We start from the raw sequence: 26,471 nt of genomic DNA on the forward strand, positions 1-26,471 counted from the left end.
GCAGAAAAAATAATCTCGAGTTCTCGTTCCAAGCGAGATACGATGGCTGACTTCTGTCCAACTGAGGTATGTATGCGCGTCTTCGAGATATACCATCACATTTTCGCGGGCTACCAGCACCTCCATAACTCGTAGTCGTTCTAGTTGAGCTGCAGCTGCAATTTCTGAAACCGTCGCAGGGTCCGGTGTGTGGTAAGCAGTCTGAATGTCGCCAAGTAGTGTCTAGCGCAATTGAGGCTGGTGTCAGCATGCATACCATTGGTGATTCTGAAGACAAAGGCGACGAAGGTGTGTTGGGACCTCCAATGCTAGTGGTACTGTCAGACAGTTTTGTACCATTGCGATTAACGAGGTGGTGGATGAAAGGCAAGATGCGTTCCATCCTCAGTCTGGATTTGGACTTCCGCACTCCACGTGGGTCTCGTATACTGACGCCCAATCCTTGTCAGACTATGGATCCAATGAACTCCGAGACAACAGAGGAACCCGTATCGCCAGCATCAAATAATGGCAAGCCGGTGGCGACTGCGTCGTACGTTCTGACGATGCTCGTTCACAGCTCAGCTCCACTTGTGTGTCGACCTTGCTCCTCATACATTTATCGGTGCCTATTGCAACCAGCATCAGTGAGTTTAGACTGGCACCCAGCGTCATGTGTTGGTTGAGTGGACTGATTCGGCTTTGCGCTATGGGTATGCAACTCGTCGGCAGGGAGAGAACTACCAAACCGCGTTCGGGGAATGATGGCTCATCTTCTTCCGTCTATCTACCTCAGACTTAGATACTTCTTAACAACCATTCGCCTCCAAACCACGTCCTCCCATCTATAAACTGGTGAGCCTGCTTAGCGCTTCGGCATACATCGCACTCTTCTTCTTCGTCCCTGTACACGTCGCTACACATAAACTCTTACCTGCCGAGGCGGACACTCTTGCATGGTCTTCGAGCGACGTCAACTTGGACCCACTCGAGCCTTCCGAACTCGACTTTGAGTTCGTCAAGACAGCTATAACAACGTGGCTGTGACGGAATTGGATGCTCTATACGGCGCTCGTGGGCTGCGTGCTCGTGCACACTGCGGAAGGTGCATCCGTCATTCACGCACGGTACATCAGGGGCCGCGTAGGTTTGTTTTCTCCGCGTCGTAAGAGTCGAAGCGATGGTGGACTCACTGGAGGCAACAGAAGGACTGTTGTCACCGCTGGCGTCGCCATTTTGCTCACGCTGACAGAATTCTGGATGTTTTCAACAGAACCGGTGTTCGTTTTGTCGTCAGTTGTACGGCGGTACCAGGTCTCCTTGATGGATTATTGGGCGTATCAATCGTGAAGAACATACGTCCTTGGCCGCGTACGATGGATGGACATAAGCGCTTACGGTTATGAATCGTGTTTCATCTGTATACGTGCGACAGTGCGTCGAATGTCGTCATCAGCCGGAAGTTACCCCGCAGTATGGTTATGGTGCGGTAGCGGCAGTGGTGTACGAAATTTAGGGCATGAGTGAGAATGCGGCAAGCATTCTCCACACAAGTCAATGATGCACTCGGATTGCTTCATGCTATAAACCTTCAGACAGTATCAGGAGTTGATAATGATATTTCATGAGGCCTCAGGCCTCAGGGCCGGTAGCAGGGTTTATGCAAGAACACCATTCTTCTCTTTTGAGAAGCGAACACTGAGGCGGAAGTGGGACGGGAAACGTGCATGAGAGAAACATGTGCCGTGTACGAGTCTTTACCCAAGACCCCGTTTCTTGGGCTAACGGTGCAAGAGGCAAGATGCGTGGTGTTTGCTGGGGCACTCTTCCACCGATCACTGGTGCATTGCGGGTAGGTCGTTTGTTTAGTCACTGCACGAAATCGTGGGTTGTGCTTGTGGCATCCAGGCCCGATGCCCGGAGGGCTTTTGGAAGGTAGATAAGGGGACTCGGTTGGATCTGGCATATGACCATGCGTTTTCCTGTCCGTGAAACGGCAATGTAATTTATGTAAGGGGCAGAAGCTGCCACTAACAGATTTTATGAAGCCTGATGGATCGAAGCACTCGAGGCAAGGACGAAGATACGTAGCTGAAAGGACGAGAATGAAAAGGCCCGAAAAACTCTCGACAAGCCCAAAACATGACCCCAAGATCACAAAGGGGTTCTGTCATGTGTTCATCTGGCCATGCGGTAGGACGGGTCAAAAAGTGCCGCACTCCAGTTAATAAGGGTATTACGTCATACCACCCCCGATTGCGCCTCCGTGCCCCTCGCCGACCCATTAGCTTAGTAATAAACCAAGTTTATACTCCAAAAACTTTAAGTTTTGCCTCGGAGCCGTACTTGATCATTGTTGAGTACCACATAAAAAGTCGATTCAAATCTACAAAAATCTGTTGTGCCAGTGATGTGCTTAGAACCCTTGCAAGCAAGGTAATTTCATCTCGAAACGTGAGAACGCGTATTCCCTGTAGCTAGACAACCTATCTGCGCCAACTCACGGAAGTTACGAAGCTCTAAGGGATGATCGTCTCATTGGAAGGTAATGCATAAGCCACATACATTAACACAAGACATGTGCTATCCTCCAAAGACACCTTCGTACGGTGACAGGGTACCAAATGGTGCCCCAAAGCCTACTGAGTCTGGTTCCTTGGGGGATTCCGTAGCAGTCACGCCTTAAACCCTCCATACTCGGACCCCCGGTTTGCGTGAGCAACCACCCAACACTATTTTTCTGCTAGTAGTAACATGAATGATTTACACGGAATTGGCTAGGAGTATCAAATTATGTCACGGAGTCTACCAAGCTCAGCCCCTTTAGATTCTATAGCAGTCACGCTGCCAAGATCCTCCATGACACCTGAACAACTCATTATTTCAGGCGTATGACATGTTGGTTTGTGTGAGCAAACACCCTGTCATGTTGGAGGTGATGTTCACGGATGTGTCGAATATAGTTATGCCTGATAACTCGGCATCTACAATTCTGCCACACACAGATCAACTCGACTTCGCGGCCCATATTCCTGATACCATGCTTATTTTTGAAGTGGTCGGGGGCGGTACCGCAGTTGATAGGCTCCAAGCATTCGCAACCCTGGGGGTCCGTATAAAGGCAAAGTGTTTTCGGACAGGAGGAATACTGGTTCTTGATTCAACAAGTTAATTTTGCCTCCACAATCCAGCCCAGAAAATACACACCGTTTGTACATCCACCGTGAAGGCCTCTTGGAGGGTATGAGATGTGCTGCATTGCCATGAAGCTTGGGAAAACTCTGGAGGCACGAACAAGACAGAACACACCTGTTGGCAATTGAACCAATGTGGTGTTCTGGCAATCGTCCGTTGTCCATTGTTATCAAGTCATGACAGACAGACTCGCCGTCATCCCAGGGACATGTCTTTATACACAGAAATGCACTGGATGTTAAGTTGGACTGGAGGGCTCGTGCAGACACCTTGGCAATTAAATCGGTCTAATGTTCCTTATCCCTCTGTTGTCGATTGATTTCGGATCGTGGCAGACAGGCGCGCCATCGTTCCCAAGTATTGTTTATACCAAACAAAAAAAACAAAACAAAAAAACTAGAAATGAGTCGACACCGATACTGATGAAGATCTAAGAGGAAATTAAACTGGCCTGGAGGGCTTGTGGAGTAAATAGAACGATGAAATGAGCCCTACACTACTGATGAACTTGTACTTCAATCAAGGGAGTGAACACAAAATCTTTGAATAGCTACATAGCCCGTATTCAGTAGCAGGGTCGCAGTGATCACAACAGCGACCACTCAACACGAGGTGTCGGAGTAACGATACTAGTGAGAAATGAGTCGCCAAATTAATTTGTGGTTTTGTTCATGAGCTCCCTTGGAATAAATAGATAAGAAGGGCCGAACAGAACCCAGGCTGTAGTCTCCGTGTGGTAATCCTTCTATATTAGATGAGAACATAAGCGGATAGAACACGCAGTGGTATTACTCACTAGGCAGACCTGGAAAGGCAGTTGTGATGCAATCAGAAATGAGAACGTTGAGGCCGAGCGCTGGTTGGTCGCCAGTCACCTTGGATATGCAGTCGAGATAACATCTTTGACCCTGTCTGAGGTCCAATTTTCTCTCTCGCATGTCCTGCACGGTGCTGTAACTAAACACATGGAGTGCTGACTCAATCGCCACCTGGACATATTACCTGCACGAGTCCGCCAGGGGTGTTCTAAGTATGTAAGTACAGTTATCCCGTAAAATATACAAGCTGTGTCAGGGGCGCCCCAAAAAGGGTTAGCGGGGGGGGGGGTCGCGCGCCCCCCAGCAGCGTTCCGTCCAGTTCCGAAGGGGGCGGCGTTATGTAAGCGACCGAGTTTGGCATATGGGACGCTGTTCGCGCAATTGCGAGGTCGTGAACACGCGTAGGGCGCAAGCGCGAGAGGCGGGCAGCTATGCACGCGCACGGCGCCTTCCCCCGTCGCGTCTGCATGTTTTTCCTGGGGTCTGAATGGCGTGATCATGTAGTACTGGCGTTCAGTATCTCCGGTATCGTTTCCGTCGCCCCCCCTGCATATAGATTAGCATGTCCCGCTTCGGCCCTGGGCTGCGCGCGAGGTATTTGCTCGTGTAGCTACTTACGTGTCATAATGTATCCTCACAGATTTGGACAGAGCTTGCCATGTGCACCAGTGCAAAGTGCAGGTGTAAGCCTGTACATGCTGCGGGGCTGTGACTGTGGCAGGTGATGTGGAGGGGTGGGATATGGCTTTGTAGCTGGGGACTGGGGGAGCCGACGGGTCCCTGACTCCCTCCCAGCAGCATAGACCTTCACTTATTTCAAAATATACAATGTTTATGCCAAACATTGTATATTTTACACCTCGGTATGGCACTTGCCACTTATTTCCAACTTATCCCTGCCATTCCATGCACTTTACACACTTTGTAGTCTGCTCTTTCTGTAGTCGTTTGTAGCCCTTCAGCCTCTACAATGTAGCACATCTGCCAACTAATAGACCTTCCAGATCTGGTAAGCTTACTAAGCCATCGGTGTTGGGCTCGTCACTGCCCATCCACCTGTGGCACTATGTGCACATCCATGTTTGTGCTCAATGTGTCATATTTCATCAGTGTAGGTGTGTGCTGTCAATGTCCATGCTCATGCTCAACCCATTTCCTGCCAGCTCTTCCCCATTGCCCTGTGGCATGTGCACTCTCTGACCGCACATATCCCCTCCCAATGTTCTGGCTTGCTTTGGAGTGCATACCCATCCTGCTGTCGAAGACAAAGATGTTTGCATTCATGTTCACTCCAAATGGTGATTGGTGGGTGAATTTTCACCCCCCATCCTTTGTTTTGTGCACTCACTGAGTCGTTGAAGACACAGATGCTTTGTACTCACTTTGCCCACTGATCAGTAGACAAATTTTAGGCCCCCCACCCTCATTCTTTGTGCCTGCCTTGTCATTGAACATGAAGGCATTCACATTTGCTCTGCTCACCAATCAGTAGGTGATTTTTGGCCCCTGACCTTTGTTTCGGGCACTCACCTGGTTGTTGAAGATGATGATGTCCACACTCACTTTGCCTGCTGATCAGCAGATGGTTTTCAGGCCCCACCCTGTTGTTGAAGATGAGGTGTGTTTGTGTTCCCTCCACACACTGATCAGTAGGTGATTAGACATCCATGCTTGCTTTGCCCACTGATTGGTGAATGATTTTTGAGCCCCCACCCTGTCCTCAAAGATGAAGACATTGTGAGTCAAAGTGAGGTTCAGTGGTGAAAACCAACCAAAACCAACACAAAGGACAATGAAAGTGAGTGGTGGTGTGCCTATGCTGGTACCTAGATGGTAGAACCTGTTCTTTGGGAGGGTTTTTGCGAGCTACAACACTCAAAGATGAGTGCTGAGGGTTGGGGGTGCTCCTGACGAAGAGGGAGCAAGAATGTGATAGAAAGGCAATAGGGTAGACTGCTGTCAGCCTACAGAAGGATGGATGGTGACTTAATTCGATGTCCTAAGCTGTACTGAGCTCAGGGAGGGCTTGGAGTGAAGTATATGGATGATAGATGATGATAAGTGAAGTAGATGATAGCTAGACCCTTAATAAAGTCTCAACTATTGAAGCTGATGAATGATTTACTGAGAGATGATAAATTGCGAGCAAGAGGGACTCTCTGATGTCTTCTTTTTTGCTACCTAAGTACAGTGACTTATATACAGTACAGGGGCATTGCCTATGGAAAACAAGGTGCAAACACTTGGTAAGTGATTGGTAACTGATGAGTAAGGAATGTAAGCGATGGGTAATCATCTTGGAAAGCATTGGTAAGCATTGGTAAGGATAAGTAAGCCAAAAAGTGAAGAATCAGTAAGCAAAGTCAAAAGATTGGTAAGTATTGGCAATAGGTGAGTCAAAGACAGTCAGAACTGTCAAAGTACAAGTCAAGTAATGTCAGGAACTGGGAAAGTGCACTGGAATCACATTAAGGGGAGGCTGTGCATGTCACATCTTGAAGAGATTGCTTCTAGGCCAAGGTGGGATGACAGAGAGGCAGTGCTGATCTGATGCTGATATAGTACATCCAAAAGTGGACAGGGTGAGTCAGATGTCAACAGGGGTCAAGCTTTGGGGGTCTGTGGGGTGACAGGAGCATAGGGGATCGCAACTTTCCCCCCAAAACCATCCTCTCAGTGAAGCAAATAAAAACTTCATGAATGAGGCTCTGTTGGAAGAGAGGATGAAGGGGGAGTGTCTTCTGCTGTATCTTGCAACAAGGAGGCAAGATGTGCATCATACCTGTCATGGATGCGATCAGGGAGAGTGGAGAACAGTAGATTATACTGTAGCTGTCACAATTTTGGAAGAATGACAGATGAGACTGGTATGAAGACATTGCAGGGGGCAGGGAGGAAGGATCCATATGCTTCTTGGACTGGAGAGACTGAAACAACCACATAAGACCTTTCCAAGTGAATGACAGACCTGAGCTGACCAAAGAACATCCTCCTGGAGGTCATACTGACAAAAAGAACACTGCTGTCCAAGCTGGATGGGCTGAGAGGGGGCAGACAAGGGTGGGATGTACCAGGATGCTTCAGGATGGAGGCTGGTAGGAACTCCTGGTAGATATATGTAGCCATGGTCCCTAGCAAAGGGGACAAGCGAAATGACTGATGTGGAGGCAGCCATATCAGAAGAATTAGCGAAATGAGTGTCTTTTGGAGGGAGTGCTGTAGAAAATGTGTGGAGTGCACAAATCCTTTCCAATCCTTGGAAGGTAGGATCGCGTGGCTGAGCACTACAAGCGAGTGTGGGAATGGTTTCGGTGTCTGCAGAATTGGTGGAGATACATCGAAAACCGGAATGCTGTACATGGGCACTTGAGAATTTTATTGGCACTTAACTTGCCTCCTCCTTTTTCTTTGGCATTGACAACTTGTTCTTGTGCTGAGGGATGACTGCCTGACATTGCTGGCTGTCCTTCTTTGCATGAGGGCTATGGTCTTCACCTCCATTCATCAGCTACATCCATGTCCACCTCACCAAACACCTTTGGTGTGTGACAACATTCACATATGTTCTGCCCACTGATCGTTGGGTGAATTTTTGCCCCTCCCCCCACTGAGGTCCATTGAAGACAAAGATGTTTGCATTCATGTTCATGTTCACTCCACCCATCAATTGGTAGGTGATTTTTGGCCCTCCACCTTTGATCTGCATACTCACTGTGTCCTTGAAGACACAGAGTTCACACTCACCCCACCCACCAATTCATAGATGATTTCTGGGCCCCTGCCCTTGTTTTGCATGCACACCTTGTCGTTGTTGGAGATGAGGATGGCTGGTCTTGCACACATGATTTACACCATGTGCCTGGATGTTGGCTGCACTGATGAATGTGTGCACAATGCCACAGCCTGTGCCTTTTCCATTGTCATGCCTGCACTGGGTATCCCAGCATTGCTTCCCTTCCTCAAGCTGATTTGCCATACTACATGAGAAGTCATGGCAGGCTTGTCACACAGGTGTCTGTATCATTCAGCAGATTGCCATCCTGATTGGCTGTGCTGTCCTTCCAAAGTCATTGACTGCATCCTATACAAACTCAACAACCTTGTCCAGCCCTATGTTCATAAAATTCTAGTTGTCATCAAGCTGCTCTTGTAGATGAAGACTGCTATGCTCACTTTGATGGCCATGAGATCATTTCCAAGCCTCACACACACAATTTCCACCATGCATCTGGACATTGACCATGCCAATGAATGTGCATGCAGTACCACTGGCCATGTGTTTTCCATTTCACACCTGCATGGGGCATCCCAGCATCACTTCCCTTCCTCAAGGCAGTTTGTCATATGACACAAGAAGTCATGGCAGGCCTGTCACACAGGTGTCCATATCGTTCAGCAGACTGCCATCCTTCCAAAGTCATCAACCACATCCTATACAAACTCAACAGCCTTGTCTGGCCCCATGTTCATGAAATCCTAGTTGTTATTGAGCTGCTCCTTATAGATGAGGACTACTATGCTTGTGTTGGAGGCCATGAGGTCATTTCCAACCTTGCAAAAAGTGGCTGGCCTCTTGCACACATGGTTTCCACCATCTGTCTGGACATTGACTGTGCTGATGAATATGTGTGCAATACCACAGCCCATGCCTTTTCTGTTGTCACACCTGCACTAGGCATCCCAATGTTGCTTCCCTTCCTTCCTCAAGGCCATTTGTCATAGCTAGAAGTTGCAGCAGGCTCATTGTGTGGGTGTCCATATTGTTCAGCAGATTGCCATCATGATGGGCTGTGCCATCCTTCCACACTTGTGCAGCCTTGTCAGCTGTGTTGCTCATGGTCTCATGGACAAATGGCAGAAAGTGCAGACAGTGACTGCACTTGCTACTGCTGCCCTAGCTGAAGTGGCTGCACCCTATGGAATTGAGTCTTCTGATGAGGTTCTATGGCCACTGTGGCTCAGTATTCACCAGCATCACAGAAAGGGACTTGCTGCCTTCTTGAAGGCAATTGGTTTCATCATTCCTCTCATGGACCTAGAATATGCTTCGTACTACATGAAGGAGGTCATGGTCATCTTGATCCACAAATTCCAGATGTCAGATGAAGAGATGAAGAAGATTGTCTTGAAGGTCATTAAGCAATGTGCTGCTGCCAATGGTGTAACTGCTCAATACATTAAGCAGGATGTTTTTCCAGACTTCTTCAAGTCATTCTGGGTCCGTCACATGGCGCTGGACAGGTGAAACTATCATCAAATGGATGCAAAGAGCTGGGGTCTCCAAGATCACAGGGAGGATCATGAATGAGTTGAATGATGAAGCAGAGCTGTACCATAAAATGGTCATGGAGACTATCACGAAAGTTGTCGCCACTCTTGGTGACTCTGATATTGACAAATGTTTGGAGGTCTGTCTGGTCAATGGCATCACATGCTCCTTCCAGGAGCAGACTATGGAAGGCCAAGTCATGCTGGACAGGTTCAGCACTGTTGTTGACGCTCTAGGTATCTGTGTCAAACTGTACCTTACACAGATTGTCTCTACTATCCTCTGGCAGCATTGAACAACAAAAGCACCAAATTTTGTCAACAGACCACTGATCTCACCATGTGACCCACTATCATCATCATCAAGCAATGTGATGAGGACCAGCTTTTGAGCAAGCTTGGACTTGTCTTGTTTGAACAACTTGGAGAGGAGTACCCTGGCATGCTTGGCAGTATCATTGCTGCTGAGGGTGCTATCACAAATGCGGTCAGTATGACACAAATGAACCTCCCCCCCTGGTGAAAGATCTTTGCAAGTATTTATTACCTCTTGATTACTCAATGTCTGACCTGACATATAGTTCCTTGAATGACCCCCATTCTTCATAGCCATCACAAGAAGGCCCAAGAGGCATCTACAAACTTGATTGGTCGTATCATGGATTGTGGTGCCAAGTTCATTCCAGCCCAAGAATGGATGGGTATCTGCTTCGAGTCATTGGATCTCTTGAAAGCCCACAAGAAAGCTGTTTGTCACACTGCTGTGGACTCATTTGGATACATCACAAAGAGCTTGGGTCCTCAAGATGTGCTGCTCTTGCTTCCAGTTCCCCTGTGTGCAGTATGGTTGTGATTGCCATCTGGGCATGAGCCCTCAACAAATACAGGATGGCTGAGTCAAACATCTGTGCTGGACATCTCAACACACTGATCACCCCTTGTAGGTGCATGGAAATGGAAATGGCAATGCCTTGTCAGTGCTGAATGACCCATGCATATACATATTTAATATCTCCATGTGAGCCCTTCTGCTTCACCCCAAGCTCGAGGGCCTCTGCCCCATGATCAACTGAATTATGAATTACAAGATGGAGACACTGTAGTGGCAGCACTGGTTGTACATATGTTTGCTATCCATTTCATCCATGTAATGTGTGTAGTGTGCTATGCATCCCCATAGTTGTGTGGGCCTGTGGTGTGGCCACAACTAGTTACCTGACTTGAACCCTTCAGGTGTGACCTCTGCTCCAGCCTTCAGCACTCAGTGCCCAGCTGCTACACAGCTCCTTCTAAACCCCTGGCTTATCCCAGAAAATATATCTGACCTGATGGGTCAAAATCAAGAGTCGAAGAAGGCTCTGGTGGTGTTGCAGTCACCACAGAAGAAGTCGAGTTGGAAGAGGCAGACCCCTGCAGTCAACACCGGCACTGCTGCAGCCATGTCTCTGAAGGACATCAACCAGCTGAAAGAGCAGGGGAAGCAGACACACCTCAAGGCAGCAAGAATGAGAACTGCCTATGCTGCACATGTCCACTGAGGTTGAGAGTGGCTCAGCAGCTTTGCTGCCTCTGGAATGGAGAGCCAGCCTGAGGATGCTGGCCCAGCCCTGACTCCCATGGCACCCAACAACCCATACAGCAACCCAGAGTTCAGAACAGCCTTCAAGAGCACACCAAACAGCTGCTCTGACAAGGCATTGGCCTTGTACATGATGTGGAAGGGATTCCATGAGAATTTAGGCAAGAGCACTGTGGAGAGCATCAGGGCAGCATTCAAAGACATTTGGGCAAATGCATAAGCAGACCTTTGTCCCAGTGTTCAGACAGCCAGCAGGTGTGCAGACCACTGACTGGGCATTGGTGGATACTGTGCCATTGCCATCTAACAGGGATGGAAATACCTTTTGAGGCAAGTGGGGGTTCAATGAGGTGAGGCAGTGCTGGGAGGGGAACCCAGCAGAATCAGCTGATGTTCAAGACATCCTGACTTCGATCAAGCACAAGGCGAGTGTGGAAGCAGGTGATTGCAAGCACTCACTGCCCATCATGCAGGATCACTTGGATTGGATGTTGCAGTGGGCATGCACAGTGTGCCCTGACCTTGATTTTGCCTTGAGTGTCCTTTGAATGACTTTCAGCATGCCTGGCAGTGGGCCCACACAACAGCCACTGTCAGAACTTCTTGGTCTCAAGGTGCAGACACTGGTGACATGCCACCTTGAGCAACTCGCATTTGCATCCACAGCATGGACACTATGGACAAGGTCAGTGAGGTGACTCCATTGTGGAGTGTATTGTGTGACCCTCATCTGAGAGATACACACAGTCACACAGGTGATACAAGCTGATCTGACTCAAGCGGAGGCACATCACAATCGACTGCATGATGGTGGACCACACACTAGAAAAGTACCTTGGAAATGAGCCACTGATGCTGTCTGACAGGTCTGTCTACTTCAAGGTCTACCTAGCAAACCGAAAGGGGTGGCAGCGCAAGGTTGACAAGGGGATGACCAAGGCTGATCTGCACAGTGAGTCCACCATTAGCCTGATTGCCTTGTTGGTAATGCACACAATGAGGCTGTGAGCAAGCTGACATCAAACTGAGCATGCATTTCCCTGCAGGCAACTGGTATAAAATCCTCCCCCAGCCTGAGCTCCCAGGAGCTGACTGCTTCCTGTGGCTGCCACTCTGGGTACACTGGCTTGAACATGTCCACTACCAACAACCACTTGACCCTGATGACAATGTCTTCCCTGCAATGGGGGCTAATGGTGTTGTACAGCCCCATGAGCCAATCTCACACTGATGCCATGCAACAGTGGATCAATGAAGCAATGACTGGCATGGGAATTCAAGGCTCCTTCTCGACCCATTGCTTTCGATGGGGTGGAGCACAGTACAGGTTTATGCTGGCCCCTGTTGGCAAGTGCTGGTCCCTCAAAAAGGTCCACTGGTGGGGGGGCTGGGCTGAGGGGGAGCATGTAAGTGCCAAGTTTGAGTGTCCCATTGTTCACAGCATTGACCTGGATGCTTCACACCTGGTACTGTACTACTGACCTGCTCTGACATGGCCTCCAGCATAACACCCTCATCCGATACCTCCTAGACTGAGCTTTACTGTTACAAGGCAGACTGCAGTGATGTGCTTGCTCTGATTGTACAGGATTTGCAGGATTCTCTGGTAGGCAAATCTGCCCTCATGCAACCTGTCACTGCAGAGGAGGTTCACACAGCCCACATGTCCATCACCTCCAACATTCATGGCCTGTGGACCAGGAATGGGGCAGGTCAGCAAGTCTGTTCATGAGCTTGCCACCATCATTTGCCAAGGTATGGCTGGTGCTCTGTGGCAGCCTTGTGCTGGATCTACAACTCATGGTAGCTATGCTAGTGTACCCCATTCCATCACACCACCATCACAGTCACAGCTGCTGCATGGGCATCCCAGCTTGATCACACCCACACCTGTCCCCCAGCTGGCACAGGCCTCTGCCCTGGTCCTGCCAGTGGGCCCAATGGCCCGAGTCCCTGCAAATCACATTGTCACTGCTTGTGCTGGCCTGAGCCAGACAGCAAGCTGCCATGACTACCCCATTGTCCCCCTTGCCAAGCAGCCACCACTCTCTGGGCTCAGGATTCCAAACATACCTGTCAAACTGCTGGATGGCTCATGACATCCCAGAAGGGACTCCTGGCAGGACATCATCACCCATTGGCTCATTGGCGATCCCCCACATGGCCTGAGTGTCCCATTGAAGGACTGGCCTGCAGACTGGTACCAGGGCTGCAACCACACCTTCACCTCCAAGTACAGCCAGCAGGCCATGATTGCACTGGAGTTTATATTAGGCTCTTGAGTTTCTATTAGCTTAACAGTGGCTTTGCCATGCACATACAGTTATCCTGTATTTGATGGCATTGCTCTGCTTCCTACACCTACATCAGGAAATTAACACTTTGCTATTTTTGACCTTTTTGTGACTCTTTTTGACTTTTTTGTGACTATTGTGACTTTTTGGGAAGGAACCTACTATCTGTACTTTTTTTTTGACCATATACAGCATTTTGAAGAATGAAAAGAGAACAGAATCTATTGAGACAACTAAGTGATGATATATCTAAGCCAAGAAGACTAGAAAATGTCTGAAAATTCAGAGATATTAAGCCATTGGTGTGATGCACACTGTCTGAGAGAAAAATCACAATATCTCTTTGGAACCTCCATCAATTTGAATGTATGTGGTATCTACTGAAAGCTATGAATTAGGTGGTTTGAACAAGACCAAAATCAGCAAGAAAAGTGCAGCCATGCCTGCAGGACATGGGTAATGATAGTAGATTCCTTCCCAAAAAGTCACATTAGTCACAAAAAGTCAAAAATAGTAAATGTGTTATTTTCCTGATGTATACTGATCTTTCCCCCCAACTCATGGGGACAATGCAGAGTGAGGTGCCAGAATCTCATGCATCCAGGACTCCAAAGCAACAATGGCATCAACATCCCAGAGATCAAGAGAGTCAGGAGGTGTCTTCTGCTAGCCTACATCCTATCCTTCATTGGCATGGCTAATTGAGAAGGGCCAAGCAGCTTAGATTTAGACCAGCCTACCAACATAGTGTGAAATACTACATGTCACTATAGCTGTAATCTGATTCTTTGGAACCATCTTCATTCAGTAAGGATGACTCATCCGACCCCCCAATTACAGGTTCTGTGAAAACTTGTACACTCTGAGAACATGGTGTATCAGCCTCACAACCCACAGTCCAGCCCAGGTGGAAACATATCCACACCTGATCTAACCTTGCAGACCAACGACAAGGCTAGAACGAACTTGACACAGCTAGAATCGGTAACACTGATGCTGCTGGTGATTAGTATGAAGCGACTGGGGACGTCCTGTGTGCTGTGAAATTTGCATGGTGTGGTAGCAAGTCCTTTGTGAAGACGGTGACAGTTGCTGCTAGCTGAACTGAATCATGTCACATGCCTCCCAAGTGGTAGCTGCTCGGTTATTTACGAAAAATAAGTTGAATTCTTGATCCATAGAAGCTGCGAAAAACTACGTATGAGCATGGAGGCATTTAGTTGTAATTCTGAGCTTCTATTTGCGATTCGAATAAGTTGCCCTCCTCGAGGGATACTAATGGAATACTGCCCATACTTCCATATTTTGAGAATAATATTTGAACAGTGAGAGTAAAGTAATACCAAAGAAAAACAAAATAAATATTGAGACCCATAGGTCTACCCCTCTGGAACAGCATGTCATCCTTGTGCAGGGGCCATGCTAATCTTCTCTGTATCGTTCCAATTTTTATGTATGTCACCCTGAAGGGGACAATTTAAGCATCTTGGCTGGTGTTGCAGCACATCCAAGTTTTGTCTTTTGTTTAGAGCCAGTTTGGAAACTGGTGTACAACCCATTGCTAACACATGTGTCGGTTAACATGCCCAGGATGCTCCATGAACTACAAGGCAGAGTTTCAACCTTCCTTCCAACTATACAACAATGATCACTTGTCAATATGATGACCTCAAACCCATTATCGCTCGTATTGCTTCTGCTACACTTTGCATTGTACATGTTGCTGGACTCCTTGTTCTTTTAGAATCAGATCAGGAGCCAGAAACAATGAGTAGTCACAAGTGGACTGATTCAGAGACTCACACTCTCCTCAGCTACCTCATTGAACACCGGTCAGAACAAGGTGATACAGGCAACTTCAAATCCAGTGTATTTTCTAGTGCCACTGCTGCAATCGCTCCACCTAACTCACCCCCCACAAGAACTGCTCAGCAGATTCAAAATAAATGGTGATGGGTAAGTGCATCCTCCTCACACTGATAGCCTTGACTGATATCATTATTAGTTGAAAGGGATCTATAATTCCATCAAAGGCTTCATTCAACACCCTGGGTCTGGCTCATGGGATGAACATTTTGGTGCCAATATCATCACACCAGCTGAAGAGAATGTATGGAATAGCTATGTTGCAACCAATGTACATTGTCCCCTATCATCGAGCATATCAGTTCATCTAACATGAATACATCAGAGTGGATGACATATCCTGCCCTATAAAAATGTTGGATGGCCATTTTATGCAAAGATGGCACAGATCACCCCATCAGGAGAGGCACAAGGTGCTAATGCATATGCACCATCAGAGGCCCCCTCATCTAACTGGCCCCCAAATTGGCTCAAGGATGAAGATCAAGAAACGTGGCCAGGTAACTTTGACAAGCCTTCCAACAGTAACATCGGTGGCATGAACCCAGCTCCTGATCCCTCATATATCGACTTCATGGCTGAATTTCCCACATTTTTTCCCAACCCTTTGCACCCCAATCCACCAATTCCATCTGCATCACCCAGCATCTCAGCACCCATTGTGGTCCCGACTCAGGGGGTGGGCACACCATCAGCCAGCATCCCAGCATACCCTCCCTTCCCAATGAAGGGGCTGGGCATGTCTTCAGGGAGCATCAGTAGGACTGGTAAGGAGAGATGCACATTTTCTTCTGGGCCCTATCCAACTTCATACACTTCTACCCTGCCCCCATCATGTAAACCATCTCATGGGTCTGGTCAGTCATCTGCCTGGTCCTTTGGTCCTCCTAGGAATCAACAGCCAATTCTGCCCAAACTCTCAGCTGGGACCACAGTGTCTGGTCTAACTGGCACTGTCAACCACATGACTGATCTCCTCAGTTTGATATACCATGACAGTGCAAATGCAAGTGCTGCCTCACCTGCCCCTGCCCCTGCCACCACCATCCAGCATGGAGCTGCCACCACCAGTTCTGTTGACCACCTTTCCAAGGCATTGACCCTTCTGTCCACTGAGGACTCCTTGCTACCAGTTGAGGTAGGCGCATTTATGGTGCACACTGTTACTGCAGATGAGAAGAAGGCAATGATGTACACATCCATCACAAATACCACTCTTCATCAAGCTGTTGCCAACCAAGAGTATCAACGATCAATCACTGGTCATCTGTGGGAAGGTGGTGTTGATCAGGGGGGACCACTTTGAATTACATTGTAGCTGCATATACTTTCCATACTGACATGTACCTCTTTCATTTGTTGTTGTAATTCATGCTGTTTCAGACGACTTATCAAGAGTAATCACTGGAATTAAGTCTTCACATTAAAAAAATGTACATGGAAGGGCAGTAGTTCCTAGGTATATTCCCCACTACTTACTCATCCTCAGCACCATCCACATCCATGTCAGACTTGTCTTCAAGGAGCTCCATGTGTCCCACTGCCTCTCTCTCCCTCAGGATGGCCTGGTAATCAATCCACATTGCCTTGGTGATTTGATCACACAACATGTGTGCCTCCAGATGTTCTCCATTGCCTTCCAGTACACCAGGCCCCTCCAACCCATCACCACCTTGCACACCTCCATCAAATGGAGTGCCAAAGTCTTCTGGAAGTTTGCCTTTGAATGGATTGTGGATGTGGATGAAATTATGAAGGGTGCAAAGCACTGCTGGCAGCTGCACTTGCATCTGGAGATCAAATGGTGGAACTAGTGAAAGGATACAAAAACAATGCTTTATGACACCAAAAATATGTTTGATAACATTGTAGGGCCAATGCATGCTGCAAGTTGAACAATTCTTGCTTGTTTGCAGGCCTGCTAGTTTTCATCAGTAGGACAGGTCAGGGGATCATAAGTGTGATTACTTACCTTACACTAGCACAGCCCCATTCAGCTAAATGGTAGCATACACCACAGTATGGAACAAGCAACATTCAGTCTGCAGGAAATCTGGCATCTGCAAGCAAAAACTTTCCTTCAGGAATCCTCAAGTCATGTGTGGTCACATATTCATAGACATGGGCATCTGCTGCACTGCCCTCCCAGCCTGTAAGAGAGTATATAAACCATAAATCAAAATTGCATGTGAAGAGACAGTTTTGGGAAACATATCCCTTGCTGGTTCCAGTAGTTCGAAACATACATAGGTAGGGGGAGATGCATGGATATGGCTTCCATCGATGGTGCTGATAGCATTGCAGAAGTATGGCCAGAATTTTGGGTTGTTTTGGATCTTCGAAGGAACAGTATTGCCAGCTGGAAATCAAATGTAGTCCATATAAAAAGGTTGTGTTGCAAGCATGGTGAGTATCATATGGAAATAACTGGAAACTCCATGCAGTAGTTACATTGGAGGAGTGTTAAATACATACCATGAAATTGTATCATTCAATTGTTGAAAGTGCTCCCCTATATGCCTGAATGGCAGGCCAGTGACACATGTATACAGGAATATCATGAGTTGTTCCTCAAGAGAAACGAACCTTGAATTCTTGAGTCCAAGCTGCTGGAAAACCTCCATGTGCATCCCAAGTTCACAATGAATGCATTCTGGGTGACCCACAAGCAGTTCCAGCACCCAGTCTTCACCAGACAGGTGGGAGGTGTGGTATGGCTTGCCATCGTCTTCACGAACGTGGATTGCAATTCTTATTGCAATAACACATCCACTCGCTTAGCTCTGAGTCCCCAAACAGCAAACCCCGTTTATCTCTCATGAGCTCATGAGTCGGCCGGTCCCTCGTGAAGCTGTACTATACTCGGCCACGAACTCGTGATCGGTATTCCTGCATCTCAGCACTTGTCTGTCAGAAATAACGAGTACTTGGCACGTCGACGGTTATCCGTTTCAAGTTGACGCAAGCATCAACGACCATACGTGGACAGGTTGTTGAGATCAGTCAGTCAGGTGAGCAGCCATTTGAAGCACGAATTACTGAGTCCCACCCTCTGCAGTGCCGATAGTACGAACTAACCCTGTGCGGCGAGTCAACTCATGTGCGCGATCACTCATACCAGCCGCTTCGATAGCTCCTTCTGCGTCTGTCTATATGTATACTACCCCAAGCTCTGAAACTTGTCATGTCACTCTACTACGGGTTGAGGCGACGTGTCCAATTACTGCAGTTGAGAATTCAAGCGCCTGCCAGCGCAAGTAGCATTTCGTCACTTTTCTTCTCACTGGAGGGATGAATGCCGGAGACCTACTGTCAATTGCTCGTTCACCTAGGCCGTGCCCGCCAACGCACAACAGTATTGAGGTAGACTCACCTAGATTACATGCAGGAAATGCTATATGTCAATATCAACATCTACTGGCGTCACTGGCTCAACCCCAGACTCGGGTTCACCCCCAACATCCGCATCCATATCTTCTACATCCTTGTCCTTGTCCTTCTCCACGATCCTACCACGAGGTTTCGCCCGGGACCTTATCCTACTTCTTGTCTTCGCAGGCTTCACCGACGAAGATTCATCTACTTCTTCGTCGTCCTCCCTTCCGTTGGCAGCAACTGCCCTTCCCCTGGCTCGACCACGACCACGTCTGGCTCGAGGCCTACGAGTACTTGCGGAAATTGGATTTCTCCTCGTGGCTGACGTTGGCGCACAGTCGTCATGGTCCACGTCGTTATCACCTTCGAAATACTCATGCCTGGCGGTGCACCTATCGCTCCTGCTTTCCCCTGCGAACGCAGTTCCCCGTTCTTCGTCTCTCTCCTCCTGATTTTTGTCCTCGTCGGCAAGCAACCCTTCCAGATCTGGCGGTATCTCTTGCATGGCAACACTGGGAGCGCCCTGCAAATACCTGAGCTTGTTCCGAATGCTGATAGTAATTTTTTGTAGTGACGCTGGGGTGTTCTGGTTTTCCACTCGGCCTGTCAATGGGGGATGGAGTTTCCACTCGGAGTCGCGGAAGAAAGGGTCATAGGCGGTGGCAGGCAGTTCGTCTGGTATCTCTGCGCCAACGAGAACAGCAGTCTCATATGTCCAGCATCGGCTGACGTTTTTAATGGTGTAACCGCCGCCGCCCAGCACCAGAAGGGGGACGTTGAACTTCCGGACGAAGTTCACGCATTCCCCGTGGGCAGCGATAGATAGGTTGAAAGCGCCTAAGCGGTCGCATCCTAGCGAGTCGGCACCGCACTGCAACACGATTGCGGTCGGGCGAAATGCCGTCACCGTATCCTCGATAACGGTCTTAAATACTGTCAGGTACATCTCGTCGTCAACCCCATCTTGTAGTGGGACGTTCAGGCAGAAGTGTTTGCCCAGGCTGGCCCCATTGTCGTCAAGTTTCCCCGTTCCGGGGAAGAACTCTCCGGTATATTTATGGAACGACACCGTCATTACCCTATTTGAATGGTAAAATGCAAGCTCAACACCGTCGCCATGGTGGATGTCGATGTCGATGTACAGGACCCGTGGGTGATATCTACCGACTACGGTCAGCCGTGCATAAACTCGAAGATGGTGAACGCCGACCTAAGCAACTCGAGGATTGCCAGTACAATATCGTTGACGTAACAGAATCCACTCGCTTCACCCCTCTTCGCATGATGCAAACCACCTGACCAATTGATTGCGGTGTCACAGGTTCCGGAACACAGTTTACGGGCGCCGGCTAGGGAAGCCCCTGCGTACATTCGACAAAAGTCATACATTTCGGCGAATATTGGACAGTCCTCTACACAGTTGAAGGTGTCAATGAGGTGTCGCATCTCATTCTGATTGTTGGGAGTGACTCTGCAAACATATCGAAATCATGCCGCTGCTCCTCTAACCCTTATGTGTACTTACCGTGATAAGAACTCGATGTAGTCATGGTCATGATACATTTCAAGTTCTACCTGAGTCGCTGGACGGGGGTTATACATATGGTGGATCTGTTTGTCCAGACCATAACCCATGACAAGGGCATTGGTCAGCGTTAGTCGGTGTGGTTTCATCGGATGTCGTTCCTGGGAATGCAACGTTAGCGGCTGCTGCGGGTCGGGAAAAGGGGAACAAATTCCTACCCCGTAGTGGAATTCGCCAACGCCTTTTGGGAAGAAATAAGAGACTATCGGACGGGAATGCGGCTTGCCTTTTACTCAACCTCCTTTAGATTCCTGCCAGTAGATGGACTTACGTTGACACGTTCTGTTATTGGTTGTGCGGTGCCATGAGGACCTCGATCGTCGAAATAAACGGACGATGAGAAGGTAGTCGCCTGCGAAGCCCGAACCATATGGTCGTGTTCGTAATAAGGGAACGCCCCCACAGGCGGTGGATTTCTCGGTTCACGACTTGGATTCCACTGGTAGTAACTGCAATGACCACCTGCTGCTGGAGGTTCTGGGTCAAGTTTCGAACGAGTCTGGTTGCGACAGTCCCCTAGCGATTCCTCCAGGAAGTTGTCAGTTCAAGGTGGTGATTGCAGAAGTATCGAGTGGTACATTGCTGATTACATAATACCTCTACCTTCGTTCAACGATGAGAGGGTCGCTGGTGTGGCGGACGGGCGTGCTGGCCTTGCTGGCGACGGTCGCAGTGGCGTCGTCTGGGGACAGGTCTTCCGACTTTCAAGACTGCCTCTCAAAATGCGTCGGTCGCTGTCATCCCTGGACCGCGCTTTCCCTGGACCTCCGCCTCACACGTTGGACATGCGGCGACGACTGTAAATACACCTGTATGCACATGCTGACAGACAACGCGGTCAGGGATGGGAAACCAATTCAGCAGTACTACGGAAAATGGCCGTTCTGGCGACTCTTGGGCATGCAAGAACCTGCCTCGGTCGCATTCTCGCTTTGGAACATGTGGTTCCATCTACAAGGCGCCCGTCAGATCAGCCGCAGAATGCCTGCTACCCATCCGATGAAACCGTATTATCTGACGTGGGCGTATGTGAGCATCAACGCTTGGACATGGTCTGCTGTATTCCACACCAGAGGTACGCCAGTTACCCCATGTCACCTGTCTATCTGATTATGCGTGCGTAGATTTGCCTCGCACGGAAAAACTGGACTATTTCTCGGCAGCATTGGCCATCATGTATGCACTATATTTCACGGTTACTCGCATGCTACACATGTACCCCCGAGCAACGGACAGCAGCGTGCCAAAGTCTACCGCAAAGTTGCGTTCTGCTATGTGCATCGCGTGGTCCATGCTGTGTATCGCAGCGTACATAGCGCACGTAACATACCTGACCATCCTCCCCCGCTTCGACTACTCCTATAACATGGCTTTTAACCTCGCCCTCGGTCTTGCACATAACTTATTGTGGCTCTTGTATTCGCTTCCCCGATCAGTCTCCCTCCTTCGGCGGTTCCCACATGCTCCCAAGACATACCGACCATCATACGCGTATAAAGCAGGTCTATTCGTTGCATTGACAACGGCTGCGACGGCATTGGAATTGTTCGACTTCCCCCCTGTGGGTCGTGTCCTGGATGCACACGCTCTCTGGCACCTCAGCACAGCCCCTATAGCCAAACTTTGGTACGATTTCCTAGTCGAAGATGCCTTAGATGAAGGCTGGCGAGCACCCCAACAGTAAGTCCCCTTCTATGTATAGTAATGTTCGTGTATTTTACTCATCATCTTGCTGTAGCTGACTAGACGGCTGTTGTCTCCGTTTCATGTACATTACAATATCCCGCCCCCCGCTTACTCTCAACAATCAACAAAGACACTTTCCGGCATGGTTGAGCGCTGGGCAGCGAAAGAATGATTCTCACTCACGAATAATCGCGTCTATAGAATCGACGATGGAATTGTCGATTTCCAGGTATGCATGTTGTAAGATCCAGCCCACCATAAGGTACCGTCGGTGTGGATGGAACGTAACGAGTGCCCGCTTCGTTCTCACCCCTTCATCTGTGCGCCATAGCTTGCGACAAGATTCAGCAACAGCCTTTCCTTTCTGCCAGTGGATAATCATGTACCTCCAAAATGCCACTGGAGACCCTCCAAGCAAAGTTACTCCCCTTTCCGTCTTCGAACTGCCAAACACTTTATCCGCGCTTTCCGTATGAAGGTCAGACCACGCGGTCAGGGTATATGTTCTTCGCACCTTTCTCCTGGTAAGCCACCGATAGCTTTTTTTACCCACTGGTCCTCTCGTTTTGCTGGCTCCCCGAAGACGCTAACCGTAACAGGATTGCCTGCTTGGCTTCGGATGGTTCCTGTTAAATTATACCGATTCGTCCGGGAGTCTAACCGCTGTGTGGTCGTAAGGTGCGGTTCATGCTCAGGTGTTTGGATATCATAGTAGACGGTATCGGTTGCATTAGATATCGTGGTGTTGAGCAAGCTGGTCGTTGTTAAGGTGAGTTTCTGGGACATAGTGGGAGGACGCCTAAGCGATAAGAGGGAACAGGCTCGCCGTACTATGTGGGTTAAATATTTATCTCTGTGGCCCTTCAGACAGTAGCTAAATCTGTCCTCGTGGAACAAGCATTCGTGTTTCCATGTAAGAGAACGTCTGCGATTCGAGACTTCACGGTTACATGCAACTGCGCCTTTGCGGAACTCCAGCCAGAGTAGAGGTCCATTGACGTGGGATCATATACCTGGCAATTCATTCCCACTTGAGGGTTGGGAATTCGAAAGGACGCCTGGAAGGCCCGAGACATTGGTGACATCTACTTCTAATCCTAGATCCAGCCTCTGTGCTCTACATCTGTACTGTTCTTGTACGCATACAGATTTGTAAGATTATGCAAATCCGAGTCCGGTGGGTTTTGATTTTTTCATAGCACGACCATATCCAAATGTCCACCTCCCGTCCAATCACCGAAGAGTAAACTGATACTCTCGCCGTTATGCGTACGCCGTATACTCTCAGCAATGATGGCGCTGATGTCGATGGCCTGGATTTTTGGACATTTCTCTTTGTGCTCCTTCTGTGGACACGTATTGGTGACCTGTGAGCCAATTGAGGCCATTCAGACAAGTGGTTTAAATGATGATAGAGGTGACGTACCACAAGCTCTTCTATCGGTAGCTGGTCTAACACAGTCAAGTCGGCCTCGGCAAACAAACCTACCATCAAGTCAGCGGCTCTATTTCACCGTTAATGGTCAGGCACGAACCGTGCGAAATAAGAACATGAATGGCTTTGGCACCCTTATCATGCAGCGTTCGTGCCGCGAGCATGAGCGTCTTTCCGGTATCAATCATGTCGTCTACGAGAATAGCCACCTGCAGCACAAGTATGAACAATGGGTTATCGTATCGCCATGTGCGGATCTCCACCAAGCAGCGTACCTTATCCCGGACATCGCCGACCAGTAGCTCCATCCGTTCTGGGGCATTCTTGGATTGTTTATCGCGTTGTCTGTGGAATCAAGGCAAATTCGACCCCAAGTTTGTCCGCAATAGCAGCGACCCTGGTAGGGACGGGATTTTCAAATGGGAACAACTTATTAAAACTCGGCGCGGCGGAGACACTGCATGAATAGAACGAACCTCTTTGCGCCACCCGCATCCGGACTGACTATTATGCTGTTTTGCCACCCGTCGATACGCTTAATGTATGTAATCATCAAGGGTTCCGAAAAGAGGTTATCTACGGGTATGTCGAAGAACCCTTGTATCTGACTGGCGTGCAGGTCCATCGTGATGATATGGTCGCACCCTGCGCAAGCCAGCATATTGGCGACGAGCTTGGCAGTGATTGGCGCCCGCGATTTGTCCTTCTTGTCCATGCGTGCATAGGGAAAACAGGGAATGACAGCGGTGATGCGGCGAGCAGAAGCTGTTTTGCATGCAGAGATAAGGATGAGAAGTTCCATGAGATTGTCGTTGACGTCGCTGCATCCGGATTGGATGATGAAGACGTCTTCTTCACGGACCGACTCCGCAATTTTGACGTTGATCTCGCCATTGGAGAATTTTTGAGGCATGCACGGAGTGAGGGGTACTCCGAGCCTGTATAGAGCATATGTCACTCGTCCATATATTATACTGCACGCATGGCAGCACGGAGTGCGTCCTCACCGCTCGGCCACACTGTGAGCGAGCTCTGGGTGACTGTTGCCTGGGAGACAACGACAACCAACTATCGTGAGCATGCTCCACCCGGGAGATCTTTGGCGTGGGTGCGAACTGACCTGCAAGGAGTCTGATAGAATTTCCGTGGTACATAACTTTAGGACGAGAACATAAAATAAAAGAAAGAGCTGTGAGAGTGCAGAGAAAGATGCAAGAAAAACCGTGCCAGCAAACCTGTGTGACGTGTGCGTCCCGGACAGAAACAAAGAAAAAAAAATCCGGTGGTCAAAATATCCGCTACGGGCGGTCCCTAAGTAATCTACACAGCCACAGCTAGTTCACACCGGTATCCTGATCGTGATGTTTTCTACAACGTACTCCGTATCCGCGTACCCGAGAAGCTGTGGGATGCGAGAACTGTAAAAATAACTTCAATCTCCAGTGCTGTGAACATCACGAAACGAAACACACCTGTTCAGCCCTTTCACTCGAGATATTTGTGCCGAATTATAATTAGCAAGACCTCGCCCAACCTCTTTTACCTCCCACGAGTCGCTCTCTTCAGATCCATGCATCGCATGCATGTCATCGTCCATGATCGTCTGTGTATCGGACTCCAGATCGCCGACCAAAGAAGACGACGAGCTCGTTCGCGATAAGGAAACCTCCGAATACACGTGACCGGTCTTCTCGTCCGGTCCCGTCGAACGTGCTCTCTTTTCGCTCTTTTCCGGAACCACGCCTTCAGGTAAACATCGTATGAGAACCCGGACAGCCTGTCCAGATGCAAAAGATCCGCGAACACCGAGAACCCCAGCTGGGAGCAAACGACCCCCTGATTCTCTGCGGGATAACACGGCATGTGCTCCTGAGTCTATGATCACGCCGCCGGCAGGGTATAACGTATGGCTCGTCCATGCCTTGAGGTCGCGGACGGGAACTAGAGATGGTTTGAAAACTGTGTGGGGAGGTCTCCTCGGGTTCAGCGAGACGTTCACGTGCTCTAGATCGATGGTTTGCAGTTTCGGAGCTGGGCTAGACGTCCCAGATGACGGGCGCGACGAAAGTCGCAAAGTTGTGTAGTAGTCGATGATATCAACGATCGTCGACGGCATTTTACTCGACGTTATGATGGTGGTGACGCCCGCGCCAGTCGCGATTTCCGCAGCGATCAGTTTCGTTTCCATCCCACCGGTACCCAGATTAGATCCCAGGGTGGATGTACTAACTGTGCGAATACAACCATCGACGGTCTGTTACATGCCAAAAAAACACCATGATATCAAGGCACTCACTCACCTTGAGCTCGGATGTCTGCCACGGAAGTAACAATATCGATCTTTTTAGCGGCGGGATCTTTTCGAGGATTTGCAGTGTACAGCCCATCGACGTCCGTAAGCAGAAACAGATAATCTGCGTGGATCATAGAAGACGTTATAGCGGACAGCGTGTCGTTGTCTCCGAATTTGATTTCCTGCGCAGCAAAAAGTCAGGCATGATAACGATCATTGCTATGATCGCAAACCAGCGGCTTACTTACGCTGACTGAGATCGTGTCGTTCTCATTAACGATCGGTACGACGCCCATAGAGAGCAGTTCTTTGAGTGTGTTGACGGCATTCAAATATCTGGTGCGCTAGGTTACAAGCGCGGTCAAATGGGCTATACGATCATAGCAGAGAGCGTCGTCGCACATCAGAGATATCACCCCTTGTCAGCAGAATCTGTGCTATTCGTTGATCGAACTGTCCGAAGAGGTTGTCCCAGAGTGCGATCAGTCGTCCTTGCCCGACCGCGGAGAGAGCCTAGATGAAATGGTTGGCTGAAACCGTGTATGCAGGCTGTTCTGATTCGGAAGACGAACCTGTTTCTTCGATAAACTCTTTGGTCTCTGAGGGATGTCCATCGTCCGTAGGCCAACTCCGATCGCCCCAGAACTGACTAGCACGACCTTAGTGACCATGCCTCCTCAAATTTACCACCGTCTCCACTACGGACGAGAGAATTGAAAGTAAAGGCTGGTGCGTCTCTTCGTGTACGATTGACGACGTGCCTGCGACAGATGTCAACGCATAAGTCTTACACCAGCGCAGTGCTCGAGACAACCAACCAAGTTTTATGACGATCATGCTTGAGGGAGATCGTTTCGACGGACGTGCCACATCACTGTCTGTTGTTGCTCTGACATGGCCGATCCCTGCTCTTGCTGACTTGTGATCCATCTCTGCGGGCACGAGCAGGTCGATAAGAACGCGGTCTTATAGTCCAGTTCGGAATGAGCAGTAAGCTAACTTTTCCTCCAACACCAGGTTTCGGAGCAAAATGGTAGTAGACATGATATTGAACCAATCCACTATCTCTATTCCAACTTGGTACTCACTAATCCCTAC

The 26,471-nt window shown here is 48.9% G+C and overlaps 8 protein-coding genes across 8 annotated transcripts; 3 read left to right on the forward strand and 5 right to left on the reverse strand.

The window, feature by feature from the left end:
- Window positions 1-3,526: 3,526 nt before the first annotated feature.
- On the reverse strand, window positions 3,527-5,447 carry F5J12DRAFT_926899 (uncharacterized protein; the record flags this gene model as incomplete). The annotated part of the gene is made up of 9 exons (XM_051749390.1): window positions 3,527-3,919; window positions 3,971-3,979; window positions 4,177-4,200; window positions 4,436-4,538; window positions 4,611-4,802; window positions 4,914-4,957; window positions 5,012-5,048; window positions 5,240-5,339; window positions 5,375-5,447. The coding sequence occupies 9 exons, from the start codon at window positions 5,445-5,447 to the stop codon at window positions 3,827-3,829; spliced, it is 675 nt and encodes a 224-aa protein (XP_051601179.1). The 3' UTR covers window positions 3,527-3,826.
- A 3,388-nt stretch (window positions 5,448-8,835) lies between these two features.
- Window positions 8,836-10,798, forward strand: F5J12DRAFT_891700 (uncharacterized protein; the record flags this gene model as incomplete). Its single annotated transcript, XM_051747514.1, has 3 exons — window positions 8,836-9,210; window positions 9,278-9,497; window positions 10,494-10,798. 3 exons carry the CDS (start codon window positions 8,836-8,838, stop codon window positions 10,796-10,798), a joined length of 900 nt encoding a protein of 299 aa, XP_051601180.1.
- Window positions 10,799-12,050: 1,252 nt separating this feature from the next.
- F5J12DRAFT_718970 (uncharacterized protein) lies at window positions 12,051-12,320 on the forward strand (the record flags this gene model as incomplete). The annotated part of the gene is made up of 1 exon (XM_051741141.1): window positions 12,051-12,320. One exon carries the CDS (start codon window positions 12,051-12,053, stop codon window positions 12,318-12,320), a length of 270 nt encoding a protein of 89 aa, XP_051601181.1.
- Window positions 12,321-18,115: 5,795 nt separating this feature from the next.
- Window positions 18,116-20,534, reverse strand: F5J12DRAFT_824365 (uncharacterized protein). Its single transcript, XM_051745439.1, has 6 exons — window positions 20,231-20,534; window positions 20,118-20,180; window positions 19,900-20,060; window positions 19,585-19,845; window positions 18,373-19,534; window positions 18,116-18,308 (listed from the first exon to the last, which is right to left on the reverse strand). The coding sequence occupies exons 1-5, from the start codon at window positions 20,327-20,329 to the stop codon at window positions 18,394-18,396; spliced, it is 1,725 nt and encodes a 574-aa protein (XP_051601182.1). The 5' UTR covers window positions 20,330-20,534; the 3' UTR covers window positions 18,116-18,308; window positions 18,373-18,393.
- F5J12DRAFT_926901 (Per1-like-domain-containing protein) lies at window positions 20,463-21,817 on the forward strand (the record flags this gene model as incomplete). The annotated part of the gene is made up of 4 exons (XM_051749391.1): window positions 20,463-20,485; window positions 20,538-21,034; window positions 21,084-21,639; window positions 21,706-21,817. Exons 2-4 carry the CDS (start codon window positions 20,575-20,577, stop codon window positions 21,815-21,817), a joined length of 1,128 nt encoding a protein of 375 aa, XP_051601183.1. The 5' UTR covers window positions 20,463-20,485; window positions 20,538-20,574.
- Window positions 21,818-21,820: 3 nt separating this feature from the next.
- Window positions 21,821-22,431, reverse strand: F5J12DRAFT_891704 (uncharacterized protein; the record flags this gene model as incomplete). The annotated part of the gene is made up of 2 exons (XM_051747515.1): window positions 21,821-22,109; window positions 22,160-22,431. 2 exons carry the CDS (start codon window positions 22,429-22,431, stop codon window positions 21,821-21,823), a joined length of 561 nt encoding a protein of 186 aa, XP_051601184.1.
- A 295-nt stretch (window positions 22,432-22,726) lies between these two features.
- Window positions 22,727-24,354, reverse strand: F5J12DRAFT_824380 (phosphoribosyltransferase-like protein). Its single transcript, XM_051745440.1, has 8 exons — window positions 24,201-24,354; window positions 24,088-24,127; window positions 23,537-24,018; window positions 23,450-23,477; window positions 23,356-23,425; window positions 23,181-23,289; window positions 23,072-23,130; window positions 22,727-23,012 (listed from the first exon to the last, which is right to left on the reverse strand). Exons 1-8 carry the CDS (start codon window positions 24,232-24,234, stop codon window positions 22,839-22,841), a joined length of 996 nt encoding a protein of 331 aa, XP_051601185.1. The 5' UTR covers window positions 24,235-24,354; the 3' UTR covers window positions 22,727-22,838.
- Window positions 24,355-26,415, reverse strand: F5J12DRAFT_824386 (Aspartate/glutamate/uridylate kinase). The gene is made up of 7 exons (XM_051745441.1): window positions 26,165-26,415; window positions 25,946-26,046; window positions 25,776-25,886; window positions 25,622-25,717; window positions 25,381-25,555; window positions 24,553-25,309; window positions 24,355-24,498 (listed from the first exon to the last, which is right to left on the reverse strand). The coding sequence occupies exons 1-7, from the start codon at window positions 26,301-26,303 to the stop codon at window positions 24,420-24,422; spliced, it is 1,458 nt and encodes a 485-aa protein (XP_051601186.1). The 5' UTR covers window positions 26,304-26,415; the 3' UTR covers window positions 24,355-24,419.
- Window positions 26,416-26,471: the final 56 nt, after the last annotated feature.

This window comes from Pisolithus orientalis (genome assembly GCF_024613125.1).
Source record: "Pisolithus orientalis strain OTSU chromosome Unknown F5J12scaffold_10, whole genome shotgun sequence".
In the NCBI taxonomy this organism is placed as follows: domain Eukaryota; kingdom Fungi; phylum Basidiomycota; class Agaricomycetes; order Boletales; family Pisolithaceae; genus Pisolithus; species Pisolithus orientalis.

Coding starts and splice junctions, on each gene's coding strand:
- F5J12DRAFT_824365 (XM_051745439.1), bottom strand. CDS start 20,329: ATGGTTCGGGCTTCGCAGGCGACTACCTTCTCATCGTCCGTTTATTTC. Junction 19,846..19,899: donor TACATCGAGTTCTTATCACG/GTAAGTACACAT, acceptor ATATGTTTGCAG/AGTCACTCCCAACAATCAGA. Junction 19,535..19,584: donor GCAATCCTCGAGTTGCTTAG/GTCGGCGTTCAC, acceptor CGTAGTCGGTAG/ATATCACCCACGGGTCCTGT.
- F5J12DRAFT_824380 (XM_051745440.1), bottom strand. CDS start 24,234: ATGTACCACGGAAATTCTATCAGACTCCTTGCAG. Junction 24,019..24,087: donor GCTCACAGTGTGGCCGAGCG/GTGAGGACGCAC, acceptor TGCTCTATACAG/GCTCGGAGTACCCCTCACTC. Junction 23,131..23,180: donor TCATGTTCTTATTTCGCACG/GTTCGTGCCTGA, acceptor ACTTGATGGTAG/GTTTGTTTGCCGAGGCCGAC.
- F5J12DRAFT_824386 (XM_051745441.1), bottom strand. CDS start 26,303: ATGGATCACAAGTCAGCAAGAGCAGGGATCGGCCATGTCAGAGCAACA. Junction 25,556..25,621: donor ACGACACGATCTCAGTCAGC/GTAAGTAAGCCG, acceptor TTTGCTGCGCAG/GAAATCAAATTCGGAGACAA. Junction 25,310..25,380: donor GGCAGACATCCGAGCTCAAG/GTGAGTGAGTGC, acceptor GTATTCGCACAG/TTAGTACATCCACCCTGGGA.